The 14,889-nt window shown below is 46.0% G+C and overlaps 2 protein-coding genes across 4 annotated transcripts in view; one reads left to right on the forward strand and one right to left on the reverse strand.

Annotated features, from left to right (window-relative positions):
• The window catches only part of SLC66A2 (solute carrier family 66 member 2), a 65,805-nt gene extending 62,345 nt beyond the window's left edge, over positions 1–3,460 (forward strand). For both annotated transcript variants that reach the window (XM_075083861.1, XM_075083862.1), the window contains one exon: positions 255–3,460. In XM_075083861.1, coding sequence (XP_074939962.1) covers positions 255–462 — 208 coding nt within the window. In that variant the 3' untranslated portion in view covers positions 463–3,460. The remainder of the gene's footprint in view (positions 1–254) is intronic.
• A 4,353-nt stretch (positions 3,461–7,813) lies between these two features.
• KCNG2 (potassium voltage-gated channel modifier subfamily G member 2) overlaps positions 7,814–14,889 on the reverse strand; it is a 60,565-nt gene continuing 53,489 nt past the window's right edge. Inside the window, exon 3 of one of the 2 annotated variants that reach the window (XM_075083860.1) lies at positions 7,814–9,703. In XM_075083860.1, the coding sequence (XP_074939961.1) occupies positions 8,891–9,703 (813 nt within the window). In that variant the 3' untranslated portion in view covers positions 7,814–8,890. The remainder of the gene's footprint in view (positions 9,704–14,889) is intronic. The other variant, XM_075083858.1, reaches the window with a different exon arrangement.

Here is a 14,889-nt window from a genome sequence, read left to right on the forward strand (position 1 = left end):
ATAGCCACAGGCACTTGGAGCTGTAATTGCTGAGATAAGAGTGCTGCAGTTTGTCAGGAAGAGAATTTGATCCTCCCTTCCAAGTACAGTGCTGCGCATCTTGGCTAGGCACCGTCTGCCCTGGTTGAGGGGTGTCCAACCCACTGTTGAGTATAAACCCTCGCTGAAGTAGGTGGGATCCTCTGGCATGGCAGGTCTAACCACAAGTCAAGTTGTTCTCAGTAAATACTCTTCCCTTCTTTTCTGTCTTTTAGTGTCAAGATGGTGCTGATGTGGACCAGTGGGGACACATTCAAGACTGTTTACTTCATCTTGAATCAGGCCCCTTTCCAGTTCTCCATCTGTGGACTCCTGCAGGTTTTTGTGGACATTGCTATCCTGTTGCAGGTTTACTTGTACAGTTACTACCCTCAGAAGCCTGTGTCCCACACTGCACACCCAGCCAGCACCAAGGCCCTGTGAGGCACTCAGCTGGACAGATTGCAGGTCAATGGCGCTGCGGAGTCAGCCACAGCAGCTCCTCTTCTGCTTGTAAGTACTCCTGTGTTGCCGAGTTGAAAGCAGAAAGGAGAACAGGGACTGAAAATGTGGCTGCACTTCCAGCTCGGAAGGTTTTATTTTAAATAACTTGCTCTCTCTGTTTTCAGACTTAGCTGTACAGAACTGTTTCTTGGTGGGGGGAGGGGCACTTTATTTTTGCATATGTACCTATGAGCCTTATCAATTCACAACTGTTTGTATATTTAATCACAAGGGCTGGATGGTTTGTGTTTTTAATGCTATTTAAAAATGTTATACCACAGAAATTATAGGATATTTTGTCTGAAACTTTTACCTATTTATATAATATAAAGTCTGTACGTTGGCAGGAAGTTTGTGGCATATGCTAGCATTCAGTATCTCCAGGATGTAGGAAGATGTATGGAAGAGCAAATGCAGGAGCTTTTTCTTTTCTTTAAGAGGGTCATCTGGTGAGCAGAGAAGGTATGGGCAGGAGGCCCTGCAAGGAGGTGAGCAGCCAGAAATGAACCAGTCATACACATTGTAAAGCATCAGTGTGCTAAAGAGTGAATGGTAGGTGTTCACTCCTGCTGCGGGATCAGTGTAGCAGGCAGACACATCCAGGAGGTGATAAAGGGGGTCTGAGCATGGACAGTGCTGGAGCCATCTTTAGAGTAGGCACAGCCGGTCAAGCGCTCAGGCATGAGGAGCTAACAGGAGACCGCAGGTAACTGAGGTAGTTGTGCTTTGAAACGATGGGGTTTGGCAATGGCCTGCCCTTCGCTCAGGAGCAGCACTGCTTCTGCAGCTGTGCACAGGCCAGAGCCAGGCTGTTGGACGTCTTTCACAAAGCAAAAGGCCAGCAGGTGTATGTTGCCAGTATTGCCAGGCAAGTATTTCCAGATGGTGATTGAGCTACAAAGGTAGAAGCAATTCCACTTCCATTGCCTCAGAAGGGGAAGTGAAAAGGTTTGAGACAGAAAAAGCCGTATCCTATGGAGTAGGACTAGCATGACAGCTTGATTTGTTGAGGCTGAGATTCATGTTGTTTAATGCCAAACAAAAACCAGTTTGTGTTTTGGGGTGTTTTTTGCATCGACCCAACAAGGAAGGAGTCCACGTTTTCCCATTTCTGTTGCTTAAGATCTTCTAGGCTCTTAGAATAGTCAGCAGCCTGTACTCAGACAGAGGGACTGAGGAAGCTGAAAGAGCGGAGAGTTTATTTATAAATGTAGATGTTGTCTATAATGGCTGTTCGCCAGCATAGGTCACTATGCCCCTTCTGAGAACTGCACATGCCTAGCAGCTGCAGGTGGTGTGGACCCACAGGGGGGCTGTGACCAAGCCCCTGGGCTTCTGCCAGTCACCGTCGTGAAACAGCCCTGGTTGGTGTGAGGCAGCCATAGCAAGGTGCTTAGTCCCAGGAACACCAATGCTTTCTTCTTCGTGAGGCTCCCTCCCTGCTGCCAGGTGCAGGGAGCTGGGACAGATTTTTGAGAATAACTTTTTTCTCCAGGATTAGCCCAAGAGCTTATGTATGGCATAGGCTGATAGCAGCAAGTTTGAGGTTAAATAACTTCAGTGTGCAAATCAGACACTTCCCCTACCCTGTTTTATTTGGGAACCTCATTGTCTGAGTCTGGACTGTCTTTGTGGGGGGCAAACTGTCCGCTCCTGGAGGGGAAGCGTCAACAGACTGCAGCGGTGGTTACGTGTCGCTGGGTTGTGAATGCCCACCTAAGACAGGGAAGAGTGGGCTGTCCCTGTGCTGCTTTAGAGACTTGGGCCCCACTCACTCCCCAGGTAGCCCCAGGCTGACATCGGGGCTCCCACTGCACATGCCGGTTGGTTTTGGAGCCGACAGGGTGGTGGTGGAGGGCTGAGGCCCAAACCTGCAGGCAGAAGTCCTGCCCTGGAGCCAAGCTGTCCTGCCCTTTGATGGGGGCACTGCTGGAGGTGGAAGGAAGGGCATCCTCGGGAAGTCGCTCCTACCCCAGCAGATCCAGTCGGATCTCTGTGAATAAAGCAGAGCCGAGGAGAGTTGCTGTTTCCGAGGGCTGGGCACAGAATGCTCCGCCTGGGCACTGACTCCATGCTCTTTGTTTGAATCCGTACTCTTTTAGGCCTGAAGTGACCTTACAAAGACAATGTACTTGGCATGGCAGGCTATGAATGTTTTGTTCCTCTCCTTTCTGCAATGTTCTGGTTGTGTTACAGGAACATCTGGGCTTTTGTCTTTTTTAATTGAAAACTTACTTAACAACTGGCTTCTCCGGTATGCTGCTTTAATGAGGATTGTATTTCTACTGTATGCAAACAAATACTTTGTGTGTTTTAATGGTCCGTTTTTTTTTTTTTTAATAACTTGTAATGATAAGATTTTTGTATATGGTGGTCTTTTTCTAATATTCAATGAAACGGGGATATAAGAAATGAATGGCTCTTAAGAAACATACTTCTGTATGTTACAGCTTCACCTGGGAGTGTACACTTTTGGCCACCTCTTTGGCTTTGAAATACAGGAATTACTGAGGATAAAACAACTGTTGTTTTTTCCTTTTGGGACTCTTCCTGGGGCAGATTCTTGAGTCTGTCATCAGCATCCAAACCAGCGAGCTCTGCAGACCAGTCTTGTTCACACCAGAGCTGAAAATGCTGGAAGAGAAGCCAGTGAAACCATGTCTCAAGTCATCTTCTGTATGTGGCATTTAGCAAGGTAGGACTCTTGGCCAGGAACTCTTGAACTTCATCTTGCAAGATACTTTTGGGACAAAATATTACAGAACTTTGGTTTTGTTCTTTAATTGTCAGGAAGTATCTGTGTCAATTATCACCTCAGAGAATAAGAAATCAGTTACTTTAAATACATCTCTTTGAATGTATGGCACATTTCATGGAGTTTATTTTCTCTGTTAGTTGCGATGTTTTTTTAAAATAAAAATTACCTATTATATATAAATTGCAGTGTTGCTTTGTTTGGTCTGGATATAAGATGCATGCTTCTTAATTCTTATTATAACTTGTCTAGAGAATTGTCTGTAGTGACAATTAGTGTACTTTTTCCTCCTGACGGGTAGATAAGCACAAGGCATAAATTGTCCTGAGTTCATGATGCACTACAGGGATTCTGGATTTCTGTCCCCTGCTCTTCCATACATCCTGGGGTAAACTTACCCTCATGACTGCTTAACTCCCTTTATGCATGTGATGCTCACAGTAAAAGCAAATTACTACCAGATTATATGTAGCTTTGAAAAAAACCCTGTATGATGCAAACTGCATAATGAGCTCAAAGACAGGACACAGCTGAGGGACATGCCCTGCACAGCCTCTGGATGGAAGATGAGGAAACTGAGTGTGTCATCTCACTGCTGTGCCAAAAGTCATCTTGACCCACCTCCCTGTTGATTCAGGACATGAAAACAAGCGAGGACAGTCAGGACCAGCTTTGCGGCCGATGCGTGGCTCCTGGGCTCTGCTGGGCTACTGTTGCAGGCTGTACAGCTGCTCCGGCGCGGGGAGGCGGTTTGCTGTTGCTGCATGCAGTGGTTGCGGAAGCTGGAGAAGAGGAGTCGGTGAGCAGAGAGGGCTGGGAGGGGCACAGGAGAGAGGGTTGGGAAGGGCAGGAGGAGAGAGGTGGGAGAGGCTGAGCTTGCTCAAATAAGGGGCTGAAGAGAGAGATGCCTGGAGGGGAGGGAATGAAGGAAAACCAAGACCTGGAAGGGCAAAGGTAGGTGAAGTGGGACGTAAAGGAGGAGAAAAACGAGAGTGGGGAGTAAAACCTGCCTGCTCTGTTACAGTCCGCAGGCAGTGGAGACCACAGAGGGCAATGGCTCAAGGAATTCCCACGATGGCTGAGCCTGCTCGTTATTCATAGTGGTTGCACTGTCTATCCCAAATAGTACTAGTGTTACCGTCTGGTGCTCTGGCACTCACTGAGGGGAAGCTAACGGTGGCACTGGCCCTAAGTGAAACAACAGGAAGCCCCTTCAGTAAATGGGAGCTCTCACAGCCATCTCTGGATGCTGCAGCAGCCAGGGCAGCAACAGGGCCCTGGTCCGGCTGGCTGGTGCAGGGCTGGCCCTGGCCTCTGGGCAAAGCTCTCCCTCGGCCATGCAGGGCAGGCAGTGCTCTGCATCGCAGCTCCATGGAGACAGATTTCATGGTTAGATGTTTGGGTGCACATATCTACATATGTCATTAGATGCAATTAAAAACATTTTAAGACAAAAGGCAAAGCTTAAATTTGGTGCTGGGTAGTAAAGCAAAGGTTGGCCCCCAGGTGCTGTTTGTTAAATTTGGTAGTGATCTTTAGCTTAGGCTTGAAAGCCAAGAAGCCTTCAAGGACCTGACCAACAGCTGTAGCTTTATTGGTGGCTTTCTGCAACAGAAAGAAGGCATTAAAGTGTAAGTCAACAATATGCCAATAAATAAATGCACTGCCTGGATGCCTGTTTCACAGCAGCAAATAAGAGACCTGGACTAGAACAAAATGAAGCAGGAGCAGGTCTCCCTGTAAACAGCCCTGTAAAGCAGCCAAGTCCCAAGCAGACGTCAGCTTGGAAATGCCCCGACAGCAAACACAGACTTAGGACTTCAGACCCCCAACCTCCCCCTTCCATGTCCCGGTTCAAGTAGATTTGGCTTTTGTAGGTGCTGGCTTAGCCGTGCTGGGAGACCAAGGGGCTTTGCTGAGCCTCAGATGGGCCAGCAGAACCACACTGGATTTCTCTACCCATCAGCCCCCCCCCCCCTTTCCTCTGCCAACCCACGGCTTCATACTCTTCTAAGGATGTACCATGTAAGCGCCAAGCCCTGTGAGAGCCAAGGGTACTTTGTCCCCCATGAAGCATCAGCTGTGAGGCTGCCATAGGCTGTGCCTGTTCTGGCCTCATCAGTGTGCGACAGCAACCTCTGCCCGGCGTACTGCTGAGGGGATGATACCATGTCATGTTTTACTTGCAATTAGTGCTTTTTCTTAATTGGGGTTGCTGTGAGGTAAGAGATGGCTGTGCACGTGCCGTATGAGCAGAAGGAGTGGTGTTTAGGCCATTCCCTCTAACTCTGTCCCTTTATGAGTTACCCCATCCTTAGCTCTCAAACACAATTACGGCTTTCAGCTGACTATTGTTGCCTGCTGCTGGAATTTGCATGTCGAGGCCTACGCGTGCTGCCACCGAGACGGCCATGTAGAAGAAGCGGCTTTGCTCACATGTGTTGTGAGTCTGTCCCATAGGAGAGAGGAAATTTTTTTTTCCCTTGGGACAAAACCAATATGCTACAATCATGAAGCACTAGGTTGTGTTTCAAAGAAACAGGTGTAACTACCTGCTGGCACCGGCACGACAGCGGTGTCACATTTATTATAATTAGAGATAAGTGGCTTTAAATCATGTGTGTGCTGTGTCAAAGAAAAACCCAACAACGACCATATACAACAAACCCAATACTTCTCTAGTGGCCGATCAAAAGTAATAAGCATCACCCGCAACAACAGCTACGCTGGGTGAAACTCACTCTCCTCTGGGTATCTTTTATGTCTGGCAATGTGTGTGCATCACAACTTTATAGAGCTTCCAAAAATAATTTGTTTAAAAGGTTCCTGGTTTATATGTGTTTCCTCATCTGTCATCTCAATAGATAAAATGAAACTTTATTAAAAGCCAGGCCTTGACTAACAGACATAATGAGTGGGTTTTGTCACTTTATTAAAACTCTCTGCGTGCTGGAATGAATCATGTGCCTTTTGAAAAATATAAAGAACCCACTGTTGTAGGACAATAGCAACTTGATGGAGCACAGCAATAATACGGTGTGTGTCATCAGTCTGTTGTTCTACACAGCTGCTGAGCTGCAGTTAGCTGTCCCGGTGCTGGTTTTTTCATGCTGCAGGGCCAAAAGCAGCATTCATTCATGGTTATTTGCTAGTACTGCAAGCACAAAACTCTTCATTCTGCATGGATGTCTACTCCAATATGGCTCTTCTAAGGGCAAGCTAATGCTGCTGATCATTCGTGGGCCTCACCACCTTGAGGAGATGTATCCTGCACCCTCCGTGCACACTAGCCGTGATCGCTGTGTTCACACCAGAGATGTCGTGCTAAACAGCACGTGGTGTGCATGAGCCAAAAAGCACCATGAAAGGTGATCTTGCGGGTTCACCTGGTGAATCTGTCAGGCCTCACCTGAAGACCGAGCACCCGATTGCCACCATAAAATGCACTGCTGCCCCTCAGCACTGTGTCACACTTTGTCCCCACGCAGTGGTCACACTGCTGGTTTGCATTTAGCCGGCTGCAAAGCTGTATCCCTGATGCCAAACCTTAATAAGCCTTAATGCAAGAAATGCCTGCATTGGGATTAAAAAAACAATAAAATTAAAATCCCTCATGAGTCACAGCAACCCAGTGCTGGTATTGCTTTGCCAGGAGTCTGAGTCAGCCCAGGCACCATCCACCAGCCTTTGGCCCTCCTCACCTGGCACAAGGAGTGGGTGCACTCCCGGTGGTGGTGGGCTGTGAATGATGGGCAGAGCCCTGGCACAGGCGGCTGTGTTCGGTTTGCTTGTAGTCCAATACAGCTCAGGGTTTGTAACACACCTGCTGCTCTGAGCTGTGCAGCCTGGCCCAGTGACCCCGCTGCGCTGCTCGTGTCTGGCTGGCCTGGCTACGGCTGCAAAGGAGCTCCTGCAAAGGAGCTGCTATGGGCCAGAGAGGGCCAGTGGCATGGGACCCTGGCTGGAGCACTGGCATGTATGGCTTCACATCAGCACGGTGAAACACTGCCTCTGCCCCCGCCCCCGAATCACCAGAGGCGAGCATTCAGCAACAAAGCTTCTAATTTTTATCAAAATAAAGTGTAACCTTTTATTTTCCCTTGCTCCATTCCTATAAGGAATGGCTTAATATGGGAGTTTGCTAACGTAGGATTGGTGTTGCAACATATGCTGAGGCAAAAAAAAAAACAACCCAAACCAGACAAATCCCATCTTCAGTACATCAGCTTTTGTTCCCTTCCTGGCAGGAGGAGAATATGGAGGGCAACACTGCATGACTTTAATACAAATGGGGGCATAGTTGTGCTCCATTTCCCTCCATCCCCTGATCGAATCCCACCTGTAGCAGCACTGAAAGGCCCACATAGTGCACATAGTGACTTGGACCAGCCACACAGCTCCTCCAGGGAGGGGGCTCACGGGGCTGGCATCAGTAAACAAACATGCAGATGGCAACATATGATTCATTTTCCCTTTAAATTGACTTGAACCTTTTGAGAATTAGGAAGAAAAGCCAGAACAATAATTCTCATTTTTAGATTTCAGGATTGTCTTTTTCTTAATAGGAAGAAAAACATAAAAAGACTACTCCTAATGTAGAGCACGGCTGCTCGGCTGCAGCTCAGGCCAGAGCCCACTGATGGCACCTCACTGACTTCTCCAGGTTTGGGCGACTACTGTTTACACATGACTGCTCTCAGTGCAGCCACCACTGCTGAGGAAGAGCATGCGGAGCTGGGAGTCACTACTGGTTTAACATCACCCTCCCCTTCCTGGGGTGCGTGTAGTTCAGGTTTAGTCATCTGTTGCACACATTTTTTTGATACATGAGGGATGGAAATAGTTAACAGAAAGTGGAGAAATGGCATGATTTGTAAAGATATTTGCTATATTCAACTGTTAGCAAAGGGAAAAAAAAAAACTAACATACTGTAGTCAGGAAGATTATGTATATTTCTGTCGTGGGGCTAAGATACAAAGCTTAGGGTGGTAAATATGCATATTTACTAAATAATGCATACTGCGCTAGTGCACAAGTTGGAGCTGGCAGCCCAGGCTGCGCTGCCTGATCTGTAAAGCAGACAAAACCAAGCCCCTGGGAAAGCTGAAGGGATGCTTCTGCCCTTCTCTCGCCCTCACACCTTGGCTTTTCTAAGGTTTGTGTTCCTTAGCGGAGCTGCCAAAACAAACACCCTGTGTGTGGGGCACCGCAGCACGGGGAGCCCCTCATTCAGCCCCTCGCACATGGAGTGTCACTGAGCAGGGAGGAGGCGGCAGGCTGGCTGCTCCGCTGAATGGCACCCCGGCACAGCCTGTGCTTCATGTTACGTTCTCCTGGCTGGCTACGTTCAACGGCTGCTCCTTGGGGGTTGCCAAAATATTTGCTCAATGGAAAAGAAAAGCCCTACGAAAAGCGATGGAGCAGAGCTGTACTTGGTAGAGTCTCTAGGGCCGCTTTTCCGAGGGACCCTAAGAGCAAAAGTTGGTCTTTAGAAACAACCTTGTGTGTGTTTGCCCCTCATTTATGTCGTTCAGGAGGTTCCTGCAGAATTGACATCCCCGCCCTGTCCACTCCTTCTTGTGCTGTGAACATAGGTCTTCAGCTGTTCAGAGTCAACAACTTCTCTTGGCTTCCCGGTGCACTGCAGGCTGACCCTCCTGCCCAGCAGCATCTGGTGGGAATGTGACGCTGAGCCCCTGTGTACTGTCACCGCCTGGGAGTTTGGTGCTCTCTTCTAGAAGGCGCATCTGCCTGCTTGCTGCTCGTTGCTGCTGCTCCTTCAGCTCACTGTAGGAACGGGAAAAGGTATGAAAGATGGACGTGACCGGAAAAGCCATCAGCAAAATCCCACTCAAGATACTGCTCAGGGCTACCACCTGTCCGGGGATGCTACGAGGCACCATGTCCCCATAGCCAACAGTTGTCATGGAGATCACAGCCCACCAGTAACTAGTGGGGACGCTTGTGAATTCTTGCTTGGCTCCCAGTTCGCTCTCGGCCAAGTACACCAGTGGCGAGAAGAGGGCCATGGCAACGCAAAGGAAGAGCAGGAGGAGCCCAAACTCCCTGGTGCACCGGCGCACGGTGAGCCCCAGCGTCTGCAGCCCCAGTGAGTGCCGTGCCAGCCTCATCACATATAGGATGCGCAGAGCCCGCAGGAAGCGCAGCACCAGGCCCACTCGTTCCAGGTACTTGTTCCCAGCTCCCCCACTGGGCTTGCTGCTGTTTTTCGTGGAGACCATATCCACAATGAGAGAGATATAGAAAGGCAAGATGGCCAGGATGTCGATGATGTTGAGCGGGGTTTTCAGGAAAGCACACTTGTTCTCTGCCTGGATGGATCGCAGCAGGAACTCAAATGAAAACCACGCCACACACACCGTCTCCAGCACAAAGATGTCATAGCACTTCTGTGAGCACTCGCCCTGGGGAGAAGAGGAGCAGGAGACACAGAAAAGGGGAAAGAAAAAGATTTAGCCAGGGAGTGAACCAAAGAAACAGAGTGCGGCAGTTCTTAAAGGAAAGCACCATGTGAAATCAATACGAATTGCGAGGTACTGAAGTAAAATCATCGCTGCTAAGAGCAGCTGGAGCAGATAACTAAAACCAGAGCTACTAGCTATGTGTTTGGCTGCAGGACAGGTCAACGACATTCAGGAATATCCTGAGGCTGCCAAGAATTTGGTGTGATGGTATCAGCTGTCAGCCAGACAGCCCACTGCTGAAAGGCCAGTGGCTCACACCTCATTTCTAACCAAGACTTTAACACCTTTTAGAAAGGATTAGTACAGGATTCACGGCTTTTAGTAAATGGGTGATCCCTCCCTCCCTTCCTGATCAATAATAAATTGCTTATAAATGGCTCATAAACACCTACAGTATTTTTTGTTACATGCTTGGTGTCATCTATAATCTATTATTGACAGATTAGAGAATATTTTCTATATTCCAGTGAACATTTATTAACACACTAGCCCTATAGTCAAAAGCTTATATAAGTATTGATAAATGTAGGTATTTCTAAAAGAAAAAGTACCACAAAACTACGGGTAGGGTCTGGAGAGAACCATTTTTAATTACTTCACCTGTAACAACTAATGATGACCACGATGTCCTCCCAAGCTTTCTGTGGCACTGGAAGAGGTGCTCTTCCCTGCAGGCTCACTCAGTGGAAGATAAAGAGAACGCTGGTTGTTTAGTTACGATGCCTTCAAACAAGCCAGCCTTGGCGCATTGGAACAGCAATAAACAATAATGCTGGTGATGGCTGCTCTTTGATTGTTAATTCAACAGCACAAATACCATGGCAATTCTCTGCTACATCGCTGTTAGTAACTCCAGCTGAATAATAATCAGCTTCTCTAAATAAACAGATTTTGGTGTGGACAATTATAGGGCTAGTGCTGTTTCCTCTGTAAGTGCTCATATAGAAGTGTTAATGCTCTGGGGGCTTTGAGCGGAAGGCAAGTGTATACTTATTTAAGGGAAATGTATATTTATTCAGAGAGCCAGTTTGACTCTCAAGAATTCATGAAAACTCTTGTAAGCATGTAGGAGTCCATCCATGCTAGTGGGGTGTGTGACTCCCACTGGATGCAACAGGTATTAGATACCAATGTAAAACCTCATTTTGCTCACCTATGCTAAATTAAAGCGATAAAATGTCACGCAAGAGTGGCGGGGCTGTGTCAAGCTGGTCCTCATTTCGCCACTGGAGAAGCTGAGAACCTGGCACATCTATAAACAGTTCTGCCCACATGCTCACCACAGGTGTCTTTTGCTAGGCAGAGCCAAGGACATTTTTACTGCACAGCACCATATCCTAACTTCATCCTTCTCTAAGTATTTTTGCACAGGTTTTCCCGTTGTGAAAGAAAACAGCAAAGGAGTGATGAAACTTTTGCTCTCTTCACTAACACAGTCTTCCCCAAAACGTCAGGGAGCGATTGGATGCACGTTTCATGGGCTGCTGCACTGAGCAGCAGGAGCACTAGCATCACATTCAGTATAAAGCCTTGCGTTACCTCAATACAATAACCAAAATGCTGAGCCACCCTCCCCATTTCACATTTAAGAAGAGATTGAGACAATGACTAAAGAGATGTCAATAGGAAAAAAAAAATTGGAAAAGGAATCCTCAGGGACAGCATTTATAGTCCTTGTATTAAACACCATGAAAGGCTGTAGTACCTTGTATTTATAGATTTTTTTTTTGTATTCCACTTTCAGTTGGCATATGATATACCTTCCACTGTTTCCCAGGGTGTCATGCTGATATGGAGAGAAAAATTACTTATCCCATTGAAACTGCTGTCAAGATTTTAAGCACATTGCAGGGAGGAAGGATAGTCTTGTTTTACTAGTGTAGTAGCTCACACAGCCTATCTTTAACTTCCTAATTTTGATAGGTGTGAAGACTAGAAGGAGCTTAATTTATATCTGCCTTACCAAACTAATTTGGTCATAAATATGTATTCTTGTCACAATCATAACGCATAGGATGAAACATTTTGTTTTTAGAGGCTTCACTCCTATCACAGCATAATTAAACTGTCAGGCTCTCCCATCAGATACGGTACCAAGGTGCTTTCATACCACCGCACAAATCCAGCTCTGTGGGCCAGAGCCAAAGCTCACAAAGTCAGTGGAAGGACTCTGCCTGTGCCGCTGTAACTTCTCGCCTTTCTACCAAGAAACCAGCCATCAGACTGATATTGTCCCAGAGCCCTGCTGCCTGGGAATCTCTCATCTGGATAGGCCTGATTTCACATCTAAGGGCAACAGGTGCAGGCGATTCACAGCTCCTGATACTAGCCTTGCACGTGCACAAAAGGATCAGGCTGAGCCATTAGGAAGACAACCCACAGAAGAATGGCTATGGCTTCAGCAAAGCAGCAGCAATGGCAAGAAGGAAAAAACCCCAATGTGCAAATTTGCTTTCTCTGAAAGGTACATCACTACTTGGACCTCCATGTATGGAAACTAAGATGTAGTTGCCTTAAGAGACCTATCTGGTAAGAAGCATTCTGGATTCTGATGTGCATGTATACAATTTTTGAGCCACTAAAAGTTTAAGGAAAGCCAGTGAAGCCTATGGAGAATTTAGCCTTGGAATAGACCTACAAAGACATGACGGCGTTTAATAACTAATTTGGCACCTAATTCCCCCAGAGCTCTCTATTTGGTGCATAAGGAAAGGAAACTTCTCAAAGTCCTTCTGTGTTTGAGTTTGGTGTGGGAGCGAACAGGAGTGAAAATTGTTCCTCATTAACGGACTACCAGGGGAGATGACTTTTGGAAGACTCTGTCTGCCCTCCCACACTCTGACATGTTTATCCTGTGTAGGTTCACAAACCTACAGCTCTGCTATTTATGTCTCCAATCTTCCTGCGGAACTACATCAAAAACGCAAGCGCAGGAGCAGCCTGGCAACCTTCGCTCAGCTGAGCATGAAAGGCTTGGCAGTATCTGAAGCTCGGGTCATCCAACACAGAAGAACCAAGCTGGCATCTTCGCCCATCACTGTAATGAAGAGCTGAAACTTACTAACGTGCTCCGTCCAGAGCTGATGGTGGACTCTAGCTTTTCCCCGCTCTTCCCACTATCCACAGCTGACAGCTAACATTGTGAATGCTGAAATGTTTACTTTCAGTAGAGTGGAGCGATAATGTTCTGCTACACAGAGGTCATCTAATGGGATGAAATAATCCTCTCTTTAGCTAATGCATAATTATTTTCAGCAAAGTGCTAGTCTTTCTCAGTATTGTTATTAACCTATTGCAATCTGAACAAGCCAGGCTCTGTCTGAAGGCTGACCTGAGAATAAGAGGGTCTGAACAGGCTTTTAGAAAACAGACCTGTGTGTCAATTAACCTGCCAGAGGCCTTTTTTTCACTAATTAAATGTCTTCCTGTCCCCTGGATCGTGTTTCAATATCATCCAGGTATGACCTATTACTATCCTCACATAAAATCAAAGACAGTAACAGCAAAAACATGTTTCATGCTCTTTGCACTTCGCTTCTTTCAGCTGCAGCTGCTTTTCCTTGCAGCTTTTTCCCCTTGATTACAGCATTGTAAAAAAAAACAAAACAATTTTTCTCTTTCAAAAATTTTTAAGTATGTATTCGAGTCCAACCGGATGCTGTAACTCTGCTTAGGGTTTTGAGGTTTTTTTCCATTCAAGACAACACAACAAAAATGCGCAGAAAGACACACACAGATGGAAAAAAGCAATCAAGAATTAATCAGCCATTGGAATTAAAGAAAACAAGTCCTAACAGAATAGGATAGCCTTCTTCCCAAAATAGGTCTGTACCAAATCTGTGTGTTCTCAAAAAAGATCAAGCTGTACCAACTCATGGCCATAAACATGTACATTAACAACTACATACTGCTTTTTACTTTTTGTATGCAAAATAGCTAGCTCACATACTAACTAACCAACCAACCAGATTTCTTAATCTTGTAATCAAACAGACATACTTTATGATCACATTTTCATATCTAGCTTTATGAAACTGGGCCACAGGAAACCTTTTTTTTTTTAGTTTTCATAACAATTTGATTTCTTTTTGAGTTTTAGTGGTCTACACAAAAAAGCGCATGAATGGCAATCACAAAGGACACCCCAATTGTACTTCTCTAATATTAAGAGACTACCATTCTTTTTTTATAATGTGCATATAACCATGCCATTATATAAAAAATATCTTAGACTTTTGATTACAAAAGCAGTGATATTAAAAAAATATGGAAACAGTGGCTCTTTATATGATGTATATGTTTGTTTAAGTGTGTATATGTGTTTCTTTCAAGCAGCAAGTACATTTTTATTTTCCCTGTGCAGAAATTATTTGGGTATGGAGAAATATCCACAGTTACATAGGATTTTGGGGCCATATACTAATGTCAACTCAGGGCACCAGAAAAGAAACAAAAGAAGATCTCAGTGAGTAATTCTATGCAGTCAAATTAAAGTGAGTCTCCTTCACTAGGATTTATAGAAATTTGCTGTTGAAAAGCCAACCGCAGTATCGTTCTTCTGGAGAAACATTTTCTTTGCCAAACGTTTCTTTGGCAAAAGGAAAATTACAAAGAGAAATGCCGATGTCACTGGAGTTCAAATCCAGCTGTACTTATCGCTCTGTATGGTCTGTCTGAAAATCGCAGGTATCTTTCAGAAATGTTTTGGTTTGGCTTGCAGGGTCCCTTTCACTGGTACTTCCCTGTACCGCGCCTCAGAAAAATTTTCTGCTGTGTGTTGTGTAACTTCTTGACCCTGCCTTTGTCGTCTGGTCTCCTGAGAAGAAATTCTGACTCTCCTCTAGATTCTTGCAGGCTTTGATGCCATCTCCCCCCTCTGGCATTAGAAAATGTCAAAAGCCAGATCACCTCTATCTGCCCTAGTTCTTGTATTGCTTTGCATTCACATTTTTGTATGGTCAGCAGCTCTGCAGTACTTTCAAAGAAGAAGTTTCAATGCTGCCCACTTTCCCTCTGTAGTGAAGATTTCCCTCCCTGTCAAACGTATATGTTAAGAAAAAAACAACCCAAACATGAGAGGCATTGCGTACAAAAATACTTACATAAGCTTTAAAATCATGACATTT

This window comes from Phalacrocorax aristotelis, chromosome 2, assembly GCF_949628215.1.
Source record: "Phalacrocorax aristotelis chromosome 2, bGulAri2.1, whole genome shotgun sequence".
Classification (NCBI taxonomy): domain Eukaryota; kingdom Metazoa; phylum Chordata; class Aves; order Suliformes; family Phalacrocoracidae; genus Phalacrocorax; species Phalacrocorax aristotelis.